Here is a 21,958-nt window from a genome sequence, read left to right on the forward strand (position 1 = left end):
GTGTGTGCCAGAGTCTCTCACAGTGTGACTGTCGGTGTGTACGTACATGCACATGTGTTTGTGTCTTCATATGCATACATTGACTGCCAAAGCACTGACGTATGGCTATTAAAAATACGTTTACTTTCGGATCAATTCCTCCATCACTGTGTGTGTGTGTGTGTGTGTGTGTGTGTGTGTGTGTGTGTGTGTGTGTGTGTGTGTGTGTGTGTGTGTGTGTGTGTGTGTGTGTGTGTGTGTGTGTGTGTGTGTGTGTGTGTGTGTGTGTGTGTGTGTGAGCACTTTATTTGTGTGCATGATTTTTGTTGTATGTAAGTGCATTTGTAATTGTGGGCATCATGTGTGTGAAATAGGAGATGGCAAAACAGCTGATTGGTTGTAAATAATAGAACTTAAATATATATATCGCAGACGATTAAACATCTATGGCAGAGGAAATACTGATCAATGAGAGATGCATTATGATCTCTGTGTGTGTTTGTTTGTCTGTGTGTGAGTGTGTGCGTGTGCTGAAGTCAGAGGTGTGTGTAGGTGTGTGTGTATGTGTTTAGGTGCATGTGTGCATATGTGAGTTGGGGGGTGAATAATTGAAGTCTTTCATTTGTCTGGTAATCAGTTCGTTCTCGAGATATCCAGAGTTCATGAATGTTGAATAACCCATCACAATACAGTTGGCCTGAATTATGGAAAAACCTCCGGTGAGAATATTAACAAAGTCGAGGTGCGTGTGTGTATCTGTGCGGGTCTTTCTGCATGTATACATTGGTGTGTTTTTGTCTGGTTGTGAGACCAAGGTGCCAGGATTGTGAAGGCAAGATCAGTTTTAAGACAAAAGTATGAGGAAATATGTCGGTGCACTTCGGCACAGATAGTTACTTCCTTAATTACGTTTATTCATATCCAACCATTTGAATGCAGACTTAACATGATCAAATACAAACACCTGATCTTAACTATTCTCTGTGTTGCATACAATACAGTTCTGTCATTATAAAGTTACTTAACGTGTTCAGAAACTGTCTGGCAGCATGGAGTAAGACTTCCTTGAATGAGTCTATAAGTAGTGAATTCAAATGTTGTATTGTGTCTCAACTGACTGCTCTTTTTTTGCAACTTGAATCGAACATGGACCTTCAGATGTTAAAATCTATCTTGCCACTGTTTTTAAACATTTCTGGGCATCAAGGCAAATGTAGGTCGTTCAGGTGTAAAAGACTTCACTCATCTATACCTGCACACTGTCAGTGATTTGGTGGCAATACAAAAGTACAGCATATCTACAACTTACCTAATAATGTAAGATAAATACTGCTTTTATGGTCAGCTTGGTGTGTCCTTCTGGATTCATGAACTACAGAAATTGTTTTTTTTGGGGGATATATGTACTAAAGCAAAATACACAGCTAACTAAAGATAATCACATCCCGTGGGTCTCTCTGCTTTTCCACAGCTCAGCTCAACAGCAGCAAGCCTGTAAACTACATCATCCTGTTAAATCCTGGAAGTGACAGAGCCATGATGTGTCCTGCTGGCCAAGACCGGCACCTCACTGTGACAGACCTAGAGCCATTCACCACCTACCACATCAGAGTGCAGGCCTGTCAAATGGGTAAGTATTTGATTCTACTGATTTCAGTTTGACAGATTCACTATCCATAAGACAGTTAGCTGTGCGGCGTAAAAAACTAAGTTGTGCAAATAAATGGAAGTCTTGTGGAGACTTGTGGAAATTGTTAGTAAACGGATTTACTCAAAAAATGTGCCATCATGCAAGCGTTGACAGAGGAGCATAAAAAAAGATATTTTGTGTTTATAATTTTTTAGTTTGTGGTTCGTTCGTTGTTTCCTTGTTTTAAATAAGAGACAATGGAATCAGCCGTGCAGTTCAGAGGCTCATTGCGGTGTGGTTGGAGGACAGTTTCTGAAATTAAAACTACAAAAATGATAAGATAAGTCAGCCGTGGGGATTGTCTAATGCACTGAAGACATTTGTGTGTTCCTGTTTTTCCCCTTGGAGATGGGTGTGGTGTAGGAGAGGGGTTGTATGTGCGGACTTTAGAGACCGCCCCAGAAGGTCTGCTGCCCCCCACAGTAAAGGCAGCTGGAGCCAGAGTCCTGGAGGTCCACTGGTCACCCCCCCAAAAACCCAACGGACTCATCACATCCTACTATATTTACAGGTAACATACACACATAAAACATGCATATACTACACACACAAATGCTGGAAATACTTCCTAAATCATCAGACAGATCTTATAATTTCACTGAGGGCACATTTCACCTTGTGCCAAGCAGAATTTAATGGGTTCGCACATTGATACCATTTTTTTACTTTTTATTTTTTCATGTGAGTAAATTCACACAGAACAGGAATATTACACTGCGAAAAAGTTTTTTTTTGTCGGATTAAGATTTCTTTGAGCTTTCGCACCACTGATAAAGGTATCCACCAATCACGATGTGTGGAACAGACATATTCTAAACCTACACTACACTGTACATCAACACAGAGGCTCCGTAGTCTGAACCAAGATGGCAAACTGGATTACTCCTTTTAACCTGGACAAAGGCAGCACATACCAGATCCACTCCTTCCGTTTTCAGCTTTCACAATAAAAGCCCGAAACACATGACTGGTTACCAGAGGGAACTCAAATTCACTCAGAGTATGCGCTAAAAGGCAACTAGCTTAGGCTTGACTACAATTGACCTCAGACAGACTGCCAGATGCTGCTCTGGGTCAAAGGGATCCTCTGGTTGGTCCTCTCCCTGTGTAAATCTATCTGAACATTTTATTGAAAAAAGTGTTGTAACTTTCGCAAATTTGCATCACTGCCGTGAATAGTTGTAATGTGAAATATTCGCATGCAAGTATTTTTCTTTTCCGTTTTGTTTGTTCCTCGACCCCCAGTTTGTGAAGGCCTTAAAGAGGGAACCTGACAAATGTTGTTTGCAACACAGTTTGTTTCCACAGTTACTCTGATAAACTTTCCATCAACCACTTGAGCATTATCGGATCTGCTTGCCTCTAATTTTTAGTTATCGCAACTATAACTACTTGATTGAGGTCAAGGGAAGATTGCCTTCAGGGTAAAACACACTAACACTGACTGGAGACAGTGTCAGTCACATGCTTTGCATGTCAAACCGCCCACCCTCACCTTCAACCTAAGACTTTTTGATGTGGTGTAACAACACTGGCATCACAGTTATAATGATAATAATGCACAATGACAATGGATATCATCTTTTTAGGTGGCGGCCTCACATTTTGAAATGATATTGCCGCGGTATTGCGCATTATATCCCTTTGAAGTGAATGAATCATGTGTGTCCACAGCTATTATTAATAACAGACTTAAGAAATTGTTTAATAAGTTCTGTTTACTGGACAAAACTGGGATTGTTACTTTTCAACCGTTCCATTCGTGCTGCTGAGTTGAAGTTGTGCACTTTGAGATGTACATTACTTGTTCACATTATGGACCTACTCCGCTATTTGTTTATTTGTGGCCCAGCTCTTGGCTATGTGTATTCTTTTTTTATGAATTAATGAACCTGTGTTTATACCCACACAAATCCTAGTTGAACAGCCATAGTTGAACATACAATGTGTTTTATTTGCATACGACTGTCTGGAGGAGCAAGTCTCCTCTGATTATGAGAAAGTGGATCATGAAGTATAGACAAGCAGACAAAGAAACTACTGTACCATACAAACAGCTGTTTTCACATTCTAACCTATTCATACAAACCAATGTAATAATGAGCTCACATTACTCAGTCTATCACTTATGAACCAGAAGTAATATACATTCATCATACACTCTGTTCATACATATAATATACATAGTTACCTTTACGTACAGAAAAACAGACGTTTTAGTGATATACGTATCTTCAAGCAAAAGTCTGCTTACCAATCTACGTACTTTGTGTGTGTGTGTGTGTGTGCATCTGCGTGTATGTATTAATGCATGCTGAAGGTCGTGGTCTGCTTGTTGACCAAAGACTGTGTGATCTGTATGCAGGGTCAGACCAGACTAAGCCCTTTAAGTCCTCAGGAAACACACATTAGCATAGCAGTGCGCACACACACACACACACGCACGCACGCACACTGACACACCTGGCATGATCAGACTCAGGCAGACAGGGACTTGGATAAAATAGAAAAATCTCTCTCTCACAGTCGCACCTGAAACCGCACATAATCACAGACAAAGAGGCTTACCAAGGCATCAGTGTGCTTGCATCAGCCAGGGACTTACTTACACATGATGTTTGAGACGTGATGTTACTTTTCTTATTTCAATTCCACACAAACTAAGTGTGCCTATTTTCAGTGCACTAAAGTACACTAAAATGCTTTTAGATAACAGATAAAATAATACTTTTTTTTTAATTTCATTCGAAGCAGTATATTTTGAATATACACAACATTTGAAATGTCAATATACTTTCAGTACAGGTACAAATAGAAAGCAGTAAAAAATAGTGCAGTATTTTGGTAGCCAAAGCTTCCCAAAAATGCTTGGAAACTAATACTGTATCACTTATTCAAACAGATCTAAAGTTCTGCTTTTCATATATTCAGAACAACTCAAGTGGTTTCAATTGAACATAACTTTTACTATATTATTTAGATGTATAAAAAACTATGTTGAAGATGGTTTCATGAATGTCTGGTCCAAGTATTTATTCTGTTATAGGCGTCCAGTAGGAACAGAGGAGGAGCTGCTGGTTTTTATCTGGTCCAGTGGGCCGCTTGAATTTTATGACGCAAGCCCTGCCCTGCGACCCTTCAGCTTCCTGCAGTACAGGGTTCGCTCCCACAACTCCAAAGGCTCAGTTCTGAGCCAGTGGGCTTTAGCTCAGACCTTACAGGCAGAACCACAATATATGGCCTCTCCCACTGTCACACCCACCGGTGAGTTCACCAATTCACACGATAACTGGTTTGGTTGAAATGTTCTTGTGTTGAATCACTACAACAGTCCCACGTGCTGTGCACTTTGACAGGTGCATACTCAGCCCATCTGAAGTGGAGGGAACCGGCACAGCCCAACGGTCTCATTTCCCATTATCAACTGGTTTACAAGAAGCACCAACAGGACCCAACGCTCAACTCAACTGCTGTTACTGCTCTCACTGTTGAGGTAAATCCACGCATACACATACAGTAGATGCACACACATGCACAGGGAATGCTGGATGATGGGAGCATGGATGCATGCATCTGTGAGGACAGTCTCCTCTTTGATCACAAAGTATATGGTCGATAGATATAATGTACAGTGTGTGTGTGTGTGTCTATTGTCATTTGTGATGCATGTGAAGAAATTTGGACTCTACCTGTGGTGCTGGTGCCATCTGTTTGCCGGTGAGGGGCCTAAAGACACAGACACACACACACACACACACACACACTGCCCATGGCCTGCTATTCTCCAGGGACCTACCCACAAGTTAGTGCTGTGCCTGATTCTCCAAAACAGGAAATAACAATACGCAAGCCCCCTCAATCCAAAGACACAAACACGCACACACACAGACTCATGTACGTACTCTACGTGTACACATAGCACTGATAACAGATGTCATCTGGTCTAAATATGAGTTGGCAGCTCAATAAGGCTAAGTTCACCCAAAGTTGCTATGGGATATTGCCAACAGTGGCGAGCGTCCTCTCTGCATACTACACCGTGTGTGTGTGTGTGTGTGTGTGTGTGTGTGTGTGTGTGTGTGTGTGTGTGTGTGTGTGTGTGTGTGTGTGTGTGTGTGTGTGTGTGTGTGTGTGTGTGTGTGTGTGTGTGTGTGTGTGTGTGCGCGCAGAGAAAGGAAGAAACTAAAACGTGAAAGAGATAAATAAAGATTTAAAGGTAGAGACACTCAAAAAAGGGGAATGGAGATAAAGTCATCAATGTTCACACACTTGCAAAAGACAGAGCGATAGATTGGTAGAACAAAGAACAATACAGATAATAGAGAAAGCAAGAGAGATAAAAGAAAAGAGGAACAATAATGAGTGAGACCAAAAGAGAGTGTGGAGGGGGATGAAAAGACAAGTGAAGGAACAAGAGGGGGGCGAGACAGAGTGATAGATAGGGAACGGAGGGAGCAGAGCGAAAGCAAAGATCTATATTCTGTCCATACGAGTGGCCTCTTCTCCCTCGGTGACCTTTGGCTTGTCACTCATAATTAATACAAGATGTAAATGGAGACCTTTCACCCTCTCATTGATATGGAACACTCTGTGTTTGTGTGTGTGCGTGTGTGAGTTTGTGTATGTGTGAGAGGCTCATTGACATGGCGTAGACTTATGTTGGTGGCGGTCATTTGCCACGCAGGTGCATTCACCACATGCGCTTGGTTGTTCAGGAATACACAAAGAAACAAAGTTCTGAGCAAACTTGAAAAGGACAAGCCTCTTCGGCTTTTGTGTCTTGTCTTGAAAAATTGTTTTTGAGACTTAAAAGGTGAGTTAATGTGAGGTTTAAGAGATAGACAACAAGCTATCAGTTAAAAGGGCATTTTCACAACATTGATTTATACTTTTGAAATAATAATAATAAGTCCTATAGTAGATTCCTTCTTTCACAGGAACATATACATTTTTTCAGCTTTAAGGAGAGAAGAAGTGACTTTGACTTTCTATTTTCCTTTTCTCTTCTATGCTCTTTCCTCACCCTTTTCTCTTTTTCATGTTCACTAATCTACTCGTTTCTTTCTGCTCATAATTTTTGTATTTGTGGATGTGTTGTTTGTGTGTGTGTGTCTGTGTCCATTTGGTATGTGTGTATTTGTGTGTGTATTGATCTCAGGCTGGGCTGGGAACCCTGCTCTGTGCCAGCTTGGCTGATTAATGGGGTCGTCATGGCAATCGGACGGAATGAGGGTACGAAGCGCAGGCGGCCTGCCTCACTAGACCCCTACGCGCTGCCTGGCGCACACACAGTCTCACACACACAGATTCACGCTCCATGCCTTACACCTTTCCGACAGACATGTTAGTCACTCACACAACCCTGTCAAGTTCCTTGTCTTGCGCCATGGTGCCCTTATTTGTTCTTGCTTTGTAATTATCTTCATTATTATCTTCCTCTTGGTGTTCACTCTTCGCTCTCTTCTCTTTTTCTCTCACCTCCTTCCAAATTCTGTCCAAGGTCTTCAGCTAAACATCTGCCTTTGTTTCAGGCACCTGCCCTAACCTCATGCCTCTTCTAGATCCTCTCCTCTCTTCCATCTTTCACACTTCTTTTTTTTTTTCCTTGTCTGTTTTCTTGTCTTTACTTCCTTGCAGATCTTTTGCATGTTCAGCCTGATCTCTCATTTTCTCCCTTCTCATTCTCTTCCTTCTTTGGTCTCCGTCCTGATTTCCTCTGCACCCTCCCATTCCTCTACCTACATCTCCTTCTACCCCATCCTTAATTTCCTCAGCTCCTCTTTTCCTTCTCTCATCATTTTTATAACCTTCTTTTACGCCTTATACCTTAAACCCTCCTCAATCTCCTTTCTTTTCCCTTACACCCTTTGCACCTCGTTTCCCTCCTCCAGGCACTTTTCTCTCCTCTCTTGCATCTGTAGCTGCTCTTCTCTCCCTCAATCCACTTTTTAAATCATCCTGCCTCTCCCTGCCTACCACCTCCCTCTCTCCTCTTTTAATCTTCTGTCCTTTCCTCCCTCCCTTGGCGCTTCCAGATGTTACACTGTGGCCCTTGGGATCACTGGCGAAGTTAAACCTTGTGCATACATTTGTGTGTGTGTGTGTGTGTGTGTGTGTGTTACTCTATGTGGATACATATGTCTGAATATCGTTGCATGTGTGCCTTTGCACATGCATAGCATATTTCTGTTCATGTGTGTCTGTGCAACAATGCGCGTGTGCTGTATTAATACATCCCATTGATCAGAGCAGGACCCCTGACAGTCATCATCCCTGAGAACCATCTGGCCGACGCCTGACGCTCCCTCACCCAAACACAAGCTGACACCCTATTAATCTGCTACCGCCATGTACATACGTGTGTGTGTGTGTGCGCGCGCTTATGTTTAAGTGTGTGAATGAATGAATCAGTGAGAGCGTGTGGAAGAGTGTGGAAGAGGTTATGTGCAGAGTATGCGTTACCATTTTTGCCATGTTTCTGTGTACGTGTGTGTGAACGTGTGTGTGCATGCTCCAACCCCAGACCGTGCACACACATACGCATGTGTACACACACCACTCCACCATCCGCCAACAACAGCCGGCGCTGAAGGGAGCTGAAGGGTGCTTGGAAATTAAGGTTATTACACAAATTGAGCCATATGGTCTAAATATTTCAGAGCTGAAATTTACTAGGCAATAAAAATGGCCCCTACCTCGGTAATGGTGTAAATTACAGCTTAACCACCAGCGCTAATGATGTCCTTCTGTACACCCCGTAACCAACCGTACATGAAGGGCACATTGTTTAAAAAATACCCCGGGGGGGGGGAGAGGAGAGAGAGGGAGAGAGAGAGAGAGAGAGAGAGAGAGAGAGAGAGAGAGAGAGAGAGAGAGAGAGAGAGAGAGAGAGAGAGAGAGAGAGAGAGAGAGAGAGAGAGAGAGAGAGAGAGAGAGAGAGAGAGAGAGAGAGAGAGAGAGAGAGAGAGAGAATGGGAATAGAGGAGGAAGCATGAAGTAAACAGGAGTAAGAGGGAAGTGAAAGAGGTGATGAGGAAAGAAGAGAGAGAGAGCTAGCAGCATGTTTACAATCTGTTAGTTTACCATTAAGAGCCCGTCAGAGAGTGCGGGACAGCGAGGGCCAGCCGGCGAACTGTGTCTCAACGCCAACATGAGGTTTCATTACGTGTGTGTCACCTGTCAGAATGTGTGTATTTAGGCATGCGCAGTTGGGAGATGTTTAAAAGTATGGACATGTTATCAGAATATGTGGTGTGTATTTAGACATGAATGGTCTGCAGGTGCGTTGAATGATTAGATTTGGACAAACAACTAACAGCATTAGAAATAGGCTTTCAACACATAGTATGAATACCGATGCAGAGTTTGGGAGTACTGTATGTTGGCATGTGTTTCAGAGTGACTCATGAGAGCGTCACCAAAAGGACTGAGAATAGCTCAGCTGGCGTGTTTCCAGGTTGACACACAAGTGAGCTAGCATGAAGTAAGGAAGTACTTCAACATTTAGGGAAATATACTTCATTTGCTTTCTTGTTGAGCGTTGGATGAGAAGATTAGCTAGTTAGCTTAGCTTAGTTTAGCTATGGTAAAGACGAGAAGCAAAGAGATACCGCTGGCCTGGTTCTTTATTAACAGTCTTTTATAAATCCTTTGTTTAATCCGTACAAACCAATAGTGACTATTTCTTTGCCAATGACTTTCTTGGGTCTACACTGATACCTGGCAACCTCACACGAGCAACAAGACTCTCAGCAAAAAAGCATATTTCCCAAAACGTCCAAGTATTCCTTTAAGATTTATCTTCAATACAGGTCTAACGGAGACTCAGAAAGTGATCAACCAGTTAGCGGTTGTTTAGCAGTCATCTCCATTAAATTGGAATCAGAATGTTAAAACTAAAATAAACATTGTTGACTCAATTCATCAGTAGCCGTGTTTCCAACCACGCTTTTATCTGTATTTTTAAGTATCTCATTAAAAAAGCTGTTTGTAAACGGCAAAATTGTGTTTCTTGCATTTGTCGAAACAAAGTCAATGTGCTACATGGGATATGGAAATGCCCTGGCCAAATGAAATCAGAAGTAACACACATTTAATTCACGTGCCACAAGACTGAAGATATCTCTCTATTTTCCTCTTGTTAATGGGTTAGATATGAGTGTATATAAAGTAGCCTACAGCGCCAACCTTTGACTAAACTATGCTGTAGCCGAGTTTATTTTCTCCAAACCAGTTGATGGAAAGAAGCTTAATTCGCTTGACATTTTCGACATCTATTTTTGCAGTGTTTCTACAAAGTATTTCCTTGTGTTTTCTATATTTGCAACACATTTCTGAATTCTGAAAGTGTTGTGAAATGTTTTATTAAGTTGCAATCCATTGACCTCTCTCAGCCACCATAGTTTTTTTTCACATCATGAAGATCTGGATATAGTATAATAGAAATATTTTGGTATCAGTACTTTACAGTATGTATTTCAATCAGACTGACATGTTTTAGCCCAGTTGACTGTGTGAATAGAATAAGTTGTGTTGTTGCCTGGAAACAGGATTGGGAAACAGCTGTATTCCTTCACTTGTTGCTTTGCACACTCTCTTACTTTCAGTTTTCCTCTTTGTGATGCTTAACCACCGCAGAGACGGAGCTGAGGATGGAGGGTGGTCTAAGAAATAGGAACGTCGAGGCTTTGCCCTTGCTCTCAGTCACACCCTTTAACAAATGAGGGAGACAAAGGAGTGGAGACAGGAGAGCAATGCAGAGTTGAGTGCACAGAGGGTGAGAGGGATGAGGAGGTTGAGAGGGGAGAAGATAGGTGAAGAGAGGAAGGAAGGATTCGAGGAGAGAATAAGGAGACTTGGATGCAGAGTCCGTTGGGCCCTCGGCCTATCAGACCCCTTAGTTCGAGGTCTCCAACTCTGATTGGAGGGCTCTTAGCATTCTGCATAAACAGCCAAATAATCAAGCTGCAACACTCCCTCTTCACCTCACTGCAATCTTTCTCTCCATCTCCTCATCGTATTCACAACGCCTCCTTCTGCTCAGTTCTCCCCCCCATCACTAAATTTCCATCTGGGGTTTCTATACTGTCACAAATTACAGTTTTTATGTTATTCTTATCCATCTTTACTCCCCTCCATTCCCTCTTCGTCCGTCTCCCTCTCTCAAGTGATTTTTTTCAGTTTATATTCACCTACTTTCTCTTCCTCCCTCTCTCATTGTGCTCTCTCTCGCTCCGTAATGACAGGTTGTGTGTTGTTGTGTGTCTGTCTGTGAAGAGGCCACACCATCCAGTGTAGTGCTCTCCACTTGTCTTAATGGGTGTTTAGTGGAGCAACTGCGATGTGATGGTCGTCACTTTAGAGGAATGCTGAGTGTGAGTGCTTATAAGAGAAAAGGGGAAAAAAATAGTTTTATATATTTGTGATGACTGAAGACGTGTAAGTGAAAATGTGTATCTGAATCCTTGTCAAGTGTTTGTTTTGGAAGTGGTCTTTACTGTTGACTGTAGTCTGGAGGAGGCTGTTGTGTTTTTGTTTCTCTTTCATACATGTAAACCTTTAGTTACTGGTGTCTGCAGCACAAAGTGGCCTCTAGGATAATGCAAGTCAAAGGGGTTTAGTGAGAAGTCTTCACTGCATTAAATCTGACTTCAGTTCAGCTTAGTTTTACTTCAGTTTGATTCCCCATCTCTTCCCCTATTTGTTTTATAAAAAATAGACAAATAAATAAAACAAATCATGGACGCATAGACAAATACATTCTCGCTCATTTGAATTGTAGGAGATATATCTGTGGATTTTAAGCACAGTGTTCCATTACTACTGTCCACTGGTCTTTAGCTACATCTCTCTCTCACTCTCTCTCTCTCTCACACACACACACACACACACACACACATATGCATATCTACACACCAAATATGCTGTTCCTGGGGTCTAGAGCCGCCAAAAACAATCATGGCTGTCGGTGTGAAGTGGGCTTGCCTGTTCCAGACCCCTGCAGTCTCTCTCTAAGTCTGTGCTGGCCACAGACAAAACACACGCCTAATGGCACTCTGTGTGTCTGTGAGTGTGCGTCTGTACGTGTGTGTACGTGTCGCACGATCGTCAGGGTTTGCCTAAGGCACACTGACTAGCAGGGACACCCACGCAGGGCATTTGCAAACAGACATAGGGCAGTTGTTCCAGCAGCATTGAATTAGGCATGCACACATAAATACGTACACACACACAAACTTGGCTTGAGAGCTTGGCATGGGGCGCAAGAGAGCAGCGTGTGGTGTACTGGCTCACCTCAGAAACCTTCGAAAACAATTACTGCTCTCGCCGGGCTGGTCAGGGCACAGCTTGTGCTAATAGACTGGAGTAAAGACCTGCATTGAATTGATTTGAATTGAGCTGAATTGACTTGAATTGGAGCTTTTCTGATCATGGCATGTTTGACCACACACTGAAAGAACTGAGGCACATAAAGAAGGTGAAACAGCGGGGTGCTTTATTATCTCTCCAAGACTTAATATGACAGAGCAGAGAGGCCAGGGAAGGCCTGTGAACAGAAACATCCCGATGGCAGACCAAGCGGACCCCATCACCTATCATTAGGCATGGTTCTTTCATGTATGTTCTTAGGCACTCACTTTACTTTTACCTGTGCATCTGTGTGTGTGAGAGACAGAGAGAGAGAGAGAGAGAGAGAGAGTGTGTGTGTGTGTGTGTGTGTGTGTGTGTGTGTGTGTGTGTGTGTGTGTGTGTGTGTGTGTGTGTGTGTGTGTGTGTGTGTGTGTGTGTGTGTGTGTGTGTGTGTGTGTGTGTGTGTGTGTGTGTGTGTGTGTGTGTGTGTGCGTGCGTGCGTGCGTGCGTGCGTGCGTGCGTGCGTGCGTGCGTGCGTGCGTGCGTGCGTGCGTGCGTGCGTGCGTGCGTGCGTGCGTGCGTGCGTGCGTGCGTGCGTGCGTGCGTGCGTGCGTGCGTGCGTGCGTGCGTGCGTGCGTGCGTGCGTGCGTGCGTGCGTGCGTGTGGCCATATGCTAATGTTGGTCCGTCTCTCCGTCTCTCTGCGGGGCCCAGTGCTGGGGCCTTTGTGAGATAATCAGCATAATTCTTTTGACAAACACACATGGTTATTCTTAATTAGTATCACACACTGTCCCCCCGGCCGCACCATGCCTCTCCACCTGAATATCACACACACACACACACACAGCTGTGCACTTGCTAGGGACACACGGGTACAAAGATGCATGCAGATGTGGGCTTGTTAGGATACATGCAAATGCACACAAATAAACGCAGATATATTTGCACGACGAGCACACGTGCACACTGACCCTTTTACATAGGCTACACATGCAGAAACACACACACACACTTTCCAGAGGACCCCTGCTTTAGCTCAGCTCACACACCAAAGAGAAGACAGAATGAGGAACTAAAAGATTGAATAAATTGCTTGCCCTCGATGCTAAGTTGTGTTGAACCATGTAAGATCTGAGGGCTCTTTAATGTATGAATTAGTGACACCTCTCCCTGTCTCTTCTCTTCATTCCCCATCATTGTCTCCATTTCTCTCCCTCTGTCTTGTTTACACTTTCTCTCCTTTACATCTGTTCAAATCTCTCTGAACCCTCCCTCATCTCTCTCTCTCTCTTAACGTCTTGTTCCCTCTCTGTTCTTTTGCATGATTAACTAGTTACTTTGATCATCGACACACATGTTCACTGACTTTAGGTTGACGAGAACCTTTGGCTTTCATATTTTACATTGTAGCTATTCATGTGGTCTTCATAGGTTCGCCATTTTTCCAAAACAGAAACTCAACCATTTATCAAAAGCTGTTTTTGCTGCTACAGTCTTGGTTAATCATTACAGCTATTATTTAGCTGATGCCGCATTAGAAATGTAAAATCCTTCACTAGAACCAGGTCTATTCATTACAGGGAAACCATAAATACCTACTGCTAAATTGCAATATAGCTCTATCCCCACAATTGGTGCTGAAACATCCAAAATGAAACAGCCATTTAATAGCTATGAGTGTTTAATATGACACACATCAAGGTCAGTTGCTCTATAGTATACATAAAGTACAAATATAAGGTTGGGAAATTGTATTCCAACTGTGTGGTCTTTCTTTCTATTTTCTATACTCCTGTTTACCTTCACAGCAGTGGATTGTTGGATATTAAATTTACCTTCTTCATAATTCTGTTAGTCGTGTCATTTTCTCTAGTTTTGTGTGGATGTGTTTGACCACATGTTCCTTAGTATGTGTGTTATAAGATACTGTGAAAGTGTTTTGTGTGTGTATGAGAGAGAAATAGTTATTGAGGAAGCTGTTAATGTAATGTAACAGGAGTGTGTTTTAGTGTTGCACCATTTGATTACTGCCTGTCTGCGGATCTGTATGTGTGTGTTTGTGTGCTCTTAAAAGGCTGAGGTGGTGAATTTCATAGCGCTTGATTGTTGAGTGCGTGTGTGTGTGTGCGTGTGCATGTGTGCGTGCGTGTTAGGAGGCCGTTAATGTGGTGTGTTTCAGTGATAAAGTGTTTGAATGTATTGCCATCTAGAGGCCTGAAGCAGAGTCTCCATGCTCCTATAAAAGCTGCCAGCGCCAGATGCTGCTATTGACAATGTGCATATGTTAACCGCTTTATAGGCCACATGCCTCACATATTTCACTGGCTTTTAAGGTAGAGAGATCTCTCATTCTCGCTCACTTAATCTGTCTCTCCCTTTTGCCACATCTATCTTTTTTTTCTCTCCCACTTTAGCTTTTCTTTTTTTTTTTTTTTTTTTTTTTACCAATTCACTCAATCTCTCTGTTGTAGACTTTCTCACACTCCCCCCTCCTCCTGCTTCCCTTTTTTTATTTCCCTCATCAGTTATTAACTTACTCACCTCTTTCTCTTTTTTATCCCTCTTTTCTAATTGTCTGTCCTACATCGCCTTACTTATGTACACTTCATTTCATTCCGATCTCTTTTTTCTTCCGACCTTTATTTCTTACTTCTACCGCCTCCTTCTCTTTCTATCTCTCTCCATCCCTGTGTCTCTCTCTCTCTCTATCTCTCTCTCTCTCTCTCTGTGTCCCCCCCCCCCTCCTCTCTCTCTTTCTCTCTCTCTCTACTGAGAAGTGCAGTGATTTGCAGGAGGATTTAGCTTGTGTCTAGGTGTCTAGGGGCTTATTAATCCTATTTCACTGTGGATGAAAAACACGTTGGCTCCCAGACATGAAAACAGTGAATACATGCATTCTGGTTGTTGTTCAGACAGTTCATCCTTGGTGCCAGGCTATGGTGATTTGTCAGGGTTTTCATTTGATTCAGCTTGAATTGGAGCTTTTTTGATCCTCTTGCTGCTGCATTGAAGTGGGTTACCAGTTAATCTCTTTACATATGCTTGCTTAACTGAAAGCATACAATCCTGAACAGACTTTTCTTCTTTTTTTTTTAACTGCAGACTCAACACATGACAAAATACAGCCTCCTATGTTGTGCAATCAAACAAATATGTTCACACACACACACATACACACACACAGAGAAACATCACTCTCATAGCGACTTTAAAGCTCAGTCATAAACAAACAGGCAGTCCTGGAGCCTAGTGCTCCCTGACTACCATGTCATCGCACGCCAGGGCCTTTTGAAACAACAGTGTGTCTCTTATCAATTAGTAAATGGTGTTCCCACTGTATCACAGACACACACACACTGCCCCTGTGTCTGCCAGGGTGTTGGGCTGGGTCCCACTGCCTAAAGCTACTGGCAGACTCACTGTGTGTGTGTGTGTGTGTGTGTGTGTGTGTGTGTGTGTGTGTGTGTGTGTGTGTGTGTGTGTGTGTGTGTGTGTGTGTGTGTGTGTGTGTGTGTGTGTGTGTGTGTGTGTGTGTTGGGTGCGTGTGTGATATAAAAGGGTGCATGTGTGACATAAACACTCAATCTGGAAGCTTTGAATTCACCCACAAGGGACGGCCGTCTGCCTGCCAGTCTCTCTCAGTCTCTCCCACTTCTCTGGTGTCTACTTACCGGTACTTTACCATGGCAGAGCCTGTATGTTGAAATGTTGATATCACAATTCCCATGTCATGTCATCTTAGCTCGCCATTGTTTCAATGTTCCTTTTCATTCCCCGTTTTGCACCCGTGCAGTAATGCACGGGTTTTTATTCATGCAGGATTTGTTTGTGGAACTAACTCGCTCACTTCTCTTGCTGTGACATGCTCCTCACTTTCCCTCTCCATCGCCGCTCTTTTTTCATTCACCTTTTAACTTTTGCCCAATTGTTCCTTTGTCTTTCCTTTTGTCTCTCCCATATCTCCTCCTCCCTATCATACCTTGCTGTCTCTCTTTCTCTCTCAGGGTTCAGTCCAAGAAGCGTCACTCTATGGTCTGGAACCGTACAGCCAGTATAGTCTACGAGTGGAAGCTGTGAACGAAGCAGGTAGGTTGATTATGATCGGTAACTCATTTAAAATATCAGGTGATGATATCAGCACTAACCACTGAACTACTCCATTGAGCATCGATATTTTGCAACCCTCAGGTAGTGTGTCCAGTCCATGGGTTGCCATTAGGAGCCTGGAGGCTTCTCCGGCTGGCCTGTCGAACTTCACAGTGGAGCAGAGAGAGCAGGGCAGGGCGTTACTGCTTATCTGGGATCAGCCAAGTGCTCCAAATGGAATAATCACGGTACATTCAATACACACTACAAAACCCATACCAAGGTGTAAACACAGCATTGGGCAGGTGACACGGGGCATGGTGCTCTTCAGATAAAATCAGTCTCGCGTAAGAGAAGACAGAGATGCGGATAGATACCAATACTAAAGTCTTTTCTTTCTCTCCTCCTCTTCCACTGCACTGCATACTCTTCTTTCCTCTTGCCTGCTTTCCATGTCTTTCTTTCTAGATGTACAACTTGTACAGTGAGGGGAACCTGGAATTCAGTGGACTGTTGCGCAACTTCCTGTTTCGTCGTTTGGAGCCATGGACCATGTATTCTTTGATCCTTGAAGCTTGCACCTTAGCAGGCTGCACACGCACCCCACCCCAGCATGTCGCCACAGCAGCAGCTCCACCTGCTTTCCAGCCCCCTCCCAGGCCTCTCGTCATTGGCCCAGACCGTGTGGCACTTACCTGGGGCCCTCCCTCCCAGTCCAACGGCCCAATTGGAGAGTATTACTTACTTGGGAGAAGTTTGGAGGAAGAGGGGAGAGAAAGAAGTAAAGAAGAGGATAATGAAAGGGGAAAGGTAGGTGAAACAAAACATCTCTGAAGTTACAGGCAGTTACTTTAAAGTTCATTATCAGTTTGACCATTTGTCATGATCCTGATTGAATACCAAGGTGCCACTTCTATCATGTCAATGGGGGTCATCAAATAAGAATTGTGTTCCTACAGTACCACTCATCAACCTTTATTATCCACAACAGGTGCTGTTCAGAGAATCATCCCCACAACATGCTGACTCCGTCTCGTATACAGTGACTGGTCTGCGTCCCTGGACACAGTACCAGTTCAGTGTCCGGACTCACAACCCCGCTGGACACACCCGCAGCCCCTGGGTAACTGTGACAACCAAACAGGCCCCTCCTCGTGGTCTAGCTCCCCCAAAAGTGAGTCACCTCCAAGGCCAGCCCAGTGAGGTGTTGGTGTCTTGGACCCCTCCTTTGGAGCCCAACGGGATACTTCAGTCCTACAGGATTCAGAGAAACAATGTCAGTTTCTCATTTAGTTTTGACCCTATTGTCCTCAGCTACATGGACGAAGACCTCCTGCCATTTTCAACATATAGGTATTGCTTGCCTTTACTCACACCATTGTGTTTTCTCAAATGAACTAACTCTCTTGATGGAGATGATTATTCTTTTCATTCTTTTCTATTCTTTTCTGCAGCTACTCAATCATAGCCTGCACGTCTGAGGGATGCATAACCAGCCCATATACAAACATCACTACTCTAGAGGCTCCACCTGCCACAGTGGAAGCTCCCACAGCGGGCAGCATCACATCCAATAGTTTGAACGTTTCCTGGACTAAACCGCTGACGCAGAATGGAGAGGTGACTGAATATGTGCTGAAATTGAACAATGAAGAAACTTATCGTGGGAGGGAACTAAATACAGTGTTGTCAGATCTGCGGCCACACACGTCATATCATCTGGTCCTGTTGGCTTGTACCAGCGGTGGGTGCACCGCCAGCGCCGCAATGTCCATCGTGACTGAGGAGGCTCCTCCCACTGGCCTGCCCGTCCCGACTCTTAAGGTGTGTTTGTTTATCTTAGACTTCCAGTGAAACATTTCGCCGTTCATCCAAGAGAATTCAATAGAACTTAGCCTCTTGCAAAACTTTGCAAGATGATCAAAACTTTGATGTTCCTCATCAACACTAATTATTCGATAATCAGTAGAATCATTTTTATTATACCATTTATGTTATTTGGGTGAGATTTGTTGAGTTTTAAAATGTGTAATGCTACTTGTAGCTCTGTTTGATCTGACCTTTGACCTTTCCCTTGTAGGTCACTGGCCCGGAGTCAGTGGAGGTGAGCTGGAGACCACCGGAGCACCCGAATGGCATCATCACAGGTTATGAACTCCACAGAGATGGCAAAGTTATCTATGTCGGCACTGAGGCCCATTACCACGACTTCACACTATTGCCAAGTATAGAATACAGCTACGCTGTCCGAGCCAACAACAGCAAAGGGGCAGCGAGCAGCACAGCAGCCACAGCAAAGACTCACCCGTCAGCTCCTTCAGGTGTCGGTCCTCCCACACTGACACCTCTGGGACCAAGCCAGGTGAGTCATCCTATTCAGTCCTAACAAGTAACAGCTGGATCATCACAAAGGCTTATCCTCCTACTGTCTCTAAATGGTTGTTAAGAAGTTTTTGTGCTGTTTGTGTTGACAGTTGAGAGTCGATTGGAGTACTCCAGCCCGTCCTAATGGAGACATTGTGAGTTACACTGTGTATCAAAGAGATCCAGTCCAACTCCGAATCACCAGCACTGTGTTCACTCCAGAGGACGGTGACTTCTCTGACCGACACACCACTCTGCGTGGGCTGGCTCCTCACCACAGGTCAGTCGAAGCAGATCTCCACCACAGTTAAGTTGTTTCTGCAGCAGTTTATGGATGAAATGTATGGTACATGTATAAGTAGGACGAATATGTCGTTTTTTTGAAGGTTGAAGATTTTACATTTTTATTAAACTGCATTGCTTAAAACGGTCAAGAAAAAAACAAGACATGTTCCTATTTCAATGTGTATTAAATACTGTGATGAAGGAAATACGGAGAGGAATACCAGATAAGAAGGGAACAGAGTGAACGCTCTGGTAGACGTTTTACAAACCACCACAACCCAGGCATTGATGTACTGTTAATACCAGAACTGGGTTCACCTCGTTCTCATTTCACTCAATTAATAACCTTCATTTTCTTTAAAAATAAATCAGTCAATGCATCTTTCAAAACAGCTGGTGAAATTCTGATTCCAGCTTTTTAAATGTGAACTTTTTCTGGTTTCGTTACTCCTCTGTCACCGTAAATTTGATATCTTTGAGTTGTGGACAAAACAAGACATCTGAAGATGTCATATTGGGCTTTTGGAAACACTCGTCGTCATTTTTCACCATTTTCTGAGATTAGATTTAGAGACCAAACAACTATCGATTAATCAAGAAAATAATCGACAGATTAATTGCCCTAAATTTAACATACATTTTTAAATAATTGAACTTTAAGTGAACCTATCTAAACTGGTGTAAATGTTTATTTAGTTGTAAAAGGGCAGAAAAAGAGGGTAGAGATGGAAGAGGGTAAAATCAGAACGGTATTATACATTTTCCAAATTCCAGAGGAATGACTCATTTCGTCTAACTCAAAAACTATTTGTATGTTGTTTTACTGGCTTGTATAATTTACTTCCACGTGAAAATGCACAACATCACTGTGCAGTTTGTACTCTGCTGTTTTGCTCAATAAAGTCTTCTGTCAGGATATAGTTACACCTACAAGTCAAATGCTGTATTTCTGAGCCATGTGAAATAAATTAGGATACTAATGCCCGTGTCAAGATGCAAATACCTTAATTTGGTAAAAAAAAAAAAAAACTCAACAAGCTGTAAAAAATGACATCTTTAAGACTGTGGTGGTTTAAAGCAATAAATGGAGACGGATGGTCAGACAAAAGTAAAAGGGAGTCAACTTTGATGCCGTGGCCATGCATCGAACTCTCTCAGAAAAAGACAGGAGTGCAGACCAAAGACTATATATTTCTGTGTGTGAGGGTGCATATGCATGTGCTGTTGTGTGTGTCGATTCCTGTGTGTACATGTGTGCTTGAAGGTGTGGCTGTTTATGTGTGGGCGTGTGTATGTGTTGATAAGATTCAGATAATAAAAGCTCATCAGCCTTATCATCTAAAGATCGCTCCCCCTCTCTCTGATGACCTTCTATCCATTCAACTGATCTTCATCACCTTCTCTCTGTATTTCTCTCCCTCACTCCTCTCTATCATCTTCCAAAGTAGTAACCTCGTGATGTTGGTTGTCTTGTTGTAGTCTGGTAAGGCTCAACTGACATATGACAGACATCATTTCAAACATGTTAATTGCGTGATTTTTGATTGGACCACTGCTCCACAGGACTGTAATTCTGTCTTTGATGGTTTGAAACTGGGAAAAATATGGTGGACTTTCTGGACGTGTCAAGAACTAAAACTAAAATAGTTGCTGATTTGTAAGGTTCTTAGCTGATTGTCAGTGGAGTTTTTCCAGATTTAAGTCTTGTGTAAACTGTGCTCGCAGTACACCGGTATCACGGTCAAACGTATCTTGTGTTCTTTCCCCACAATGGTCTCTTACACAATACACACACCTCACTGATGATTGCATTTAAAAACATGTGCTAATATGTGTGTGTAGGTATGAAGTGAGGGTGGAGGCATGCACTGCGCTGGGCTGCTCCTCCAGTGACTGGGCATCCGTACTCACTCTGGACGCTCCCCCTGCTGGACAAACAGCGCCACTGTTAGACCTTCAGCCTGACACACACACAGGCCTGCAGACCACCTTTCTGCTCACCTGGTCCCCTCCAGCTGAGCCCAATGGTAGAGTCCTTCATTACGAGGTGTACCGCAGACTGGACCATACCACCGATATCCACAGACGTGATGCAGCAACACTTGTCTACAGGAATATCTCTACGACTTGCAAAGATGAAGCACTCGAGCCGTATACTGTATACCAGTACCAGGTACAATGCTTTGTGCATTTAAATGTGTTTGTGTGTGTGTTGTTTTGTTTTGAGTATCACACAAATGCTAACTGGTTAGTCTTGGTAAGCTTCAACTGACTGAACTAACATTTATCCAGATCTGAGAGGAAATGGGAACCAGTCCTTGTGTAGTCACTAAAACCTCAAACTTGACCTGGATTTTGTGTTGCCACCTTGAGGCATTTAACTGCCTTTCTTATTTGTATTAAACAGGATAAATCAACGTTTTACAGACATTATTTATCTTGAAAAACAAGTAGAAAAGATGTATTTCTTCAAGAAAATAGGATTAAATCCCAAACCTGAAGGGCAACTGAAAATAATAATTAACAGCAAAAGTCCTAATGGGCCCTGTATATACAGATTTATGAAAACGTTGTGTTCTCTGCAGTGAATGTAGAAACAGAGTTAAATGTTTTATTGTGATCTGTGAACTTCCCTTTGAGTCTAGACCCGATGTGATTATCAGAGGATGTGGCCTTCTTTCACAATGAAATGTTCTCCAAAAGTCCAGTCACGCACACAGACACAGATATCGCGCACACACCTCCGCATACACTCCAGCATACACAGCCAGGTAATCCGACAGGTGTTAAATGGCGGGGTCCATATTCATGCTGCTGTGCAGCACACTAATTGACAGGCTAGCCCTTTGGAAGCAACAATAACATTAGCATTCCTGCCTGTCAGATGTACGAGCTGAGGCCAGAGAACCTGTGTAATTGATTGAGTTTGCCTGATTGTGGTGCCGTCTTTATTTACGAGGCCCTAATTTATGACAGGAGGAGGGAGGGAGGGAGGAGCTTTGGGAGATGACGAGCGGGGCAACAGAGCCATTAATCACTGGGCCCTCAGAGCACCCCACTTCCTGATTACCAGCCAGCCAATCAAATTAACTGTTAGCCCCCTTGGTAACAGAGCTTGTATTGGAAAGACCTTTTAATGGTGACCGCTACACGTCCCCTGAGGATTTGTCAGTGGGGTACGTGGACAAGGTGGTGGTATGTG

At 43.3% G+C, this 21,958-nt stretch overlaps 1 protein-coding gene across 1 annotated transcript in view; it reads left to right on the plus strand.

Annotated features, from left to right (window-relative positions):
- ush2a (Usher syndrome 2A (autosomal recessive, mild)) overlaps positions 1 to 21,958 on the plus strand; it is a gene marked incomplete at its 3' end in the record, with an annotated part of 192,630 nt that overhangs the window by 161,438 nt on the left and 9,234 nt on the right. Inside the window, exons 70-81 of the mRNA XM_079292633.1 lie at positions 1,451 to 1,609; positions 2,018 to 2,180; positions 4,716 to 4,933; positions 5,026 to 5,162; positions 16,026 to 16,107; positions 16,210 to 16,355; positions 16,576 to 16,917; positions 17,099 to 17,460; positions 17,562 to 17,931; positions 18,188 to 18,469; positions 18,582 to 18,751; positions 20,599 to 20,929. Coding sequence (XP_079148759.1) covers positions 1,451 to 1,609; positions 2,018 to 2,180; positions 4,716 to 4,933; positions 5,026 to 5,162; positions 16,026 to 16,107; positions 16,210 to 16,355; positions 16,576 to 16,917; positions 17,099 to 17,460; positions 17,562 to 17,931; positions 18,188 to 18,469; positions 18,582 to 18,751; positions 20,599 to 20,929 — 2,762 coding nt within the window. The remainder of the gene's footprint in view (positions 1 to 1,450; positions 1,610 to 2,017; positions 2,181 to 4,715; positions 4,934 to 5,025; positions 5,163 to 16,025; positions 16,108 to 16,209; positions 16,356 to 16,575; positions 16,918 to 17,098; positions 17,461 to 17,561; positions 17,932 to 18,187; positions 18,470 to 18,581; positions 18,752 to 20,598; positions 20,930 to 21,958) is intronic.

This window comes from Melanostigma gelatinosum, assembly GCF_949748355.1.
Source record: "Melanostigma gelatinosum genome assembly, chromosome: 2".
Taxonomy (NCBI): Eukaryota; Metazoa; Chordata; class Actinopteri; order Perciformes; family Zoarcidae; genus Melanostigma; species Melanostigma gelatinosum.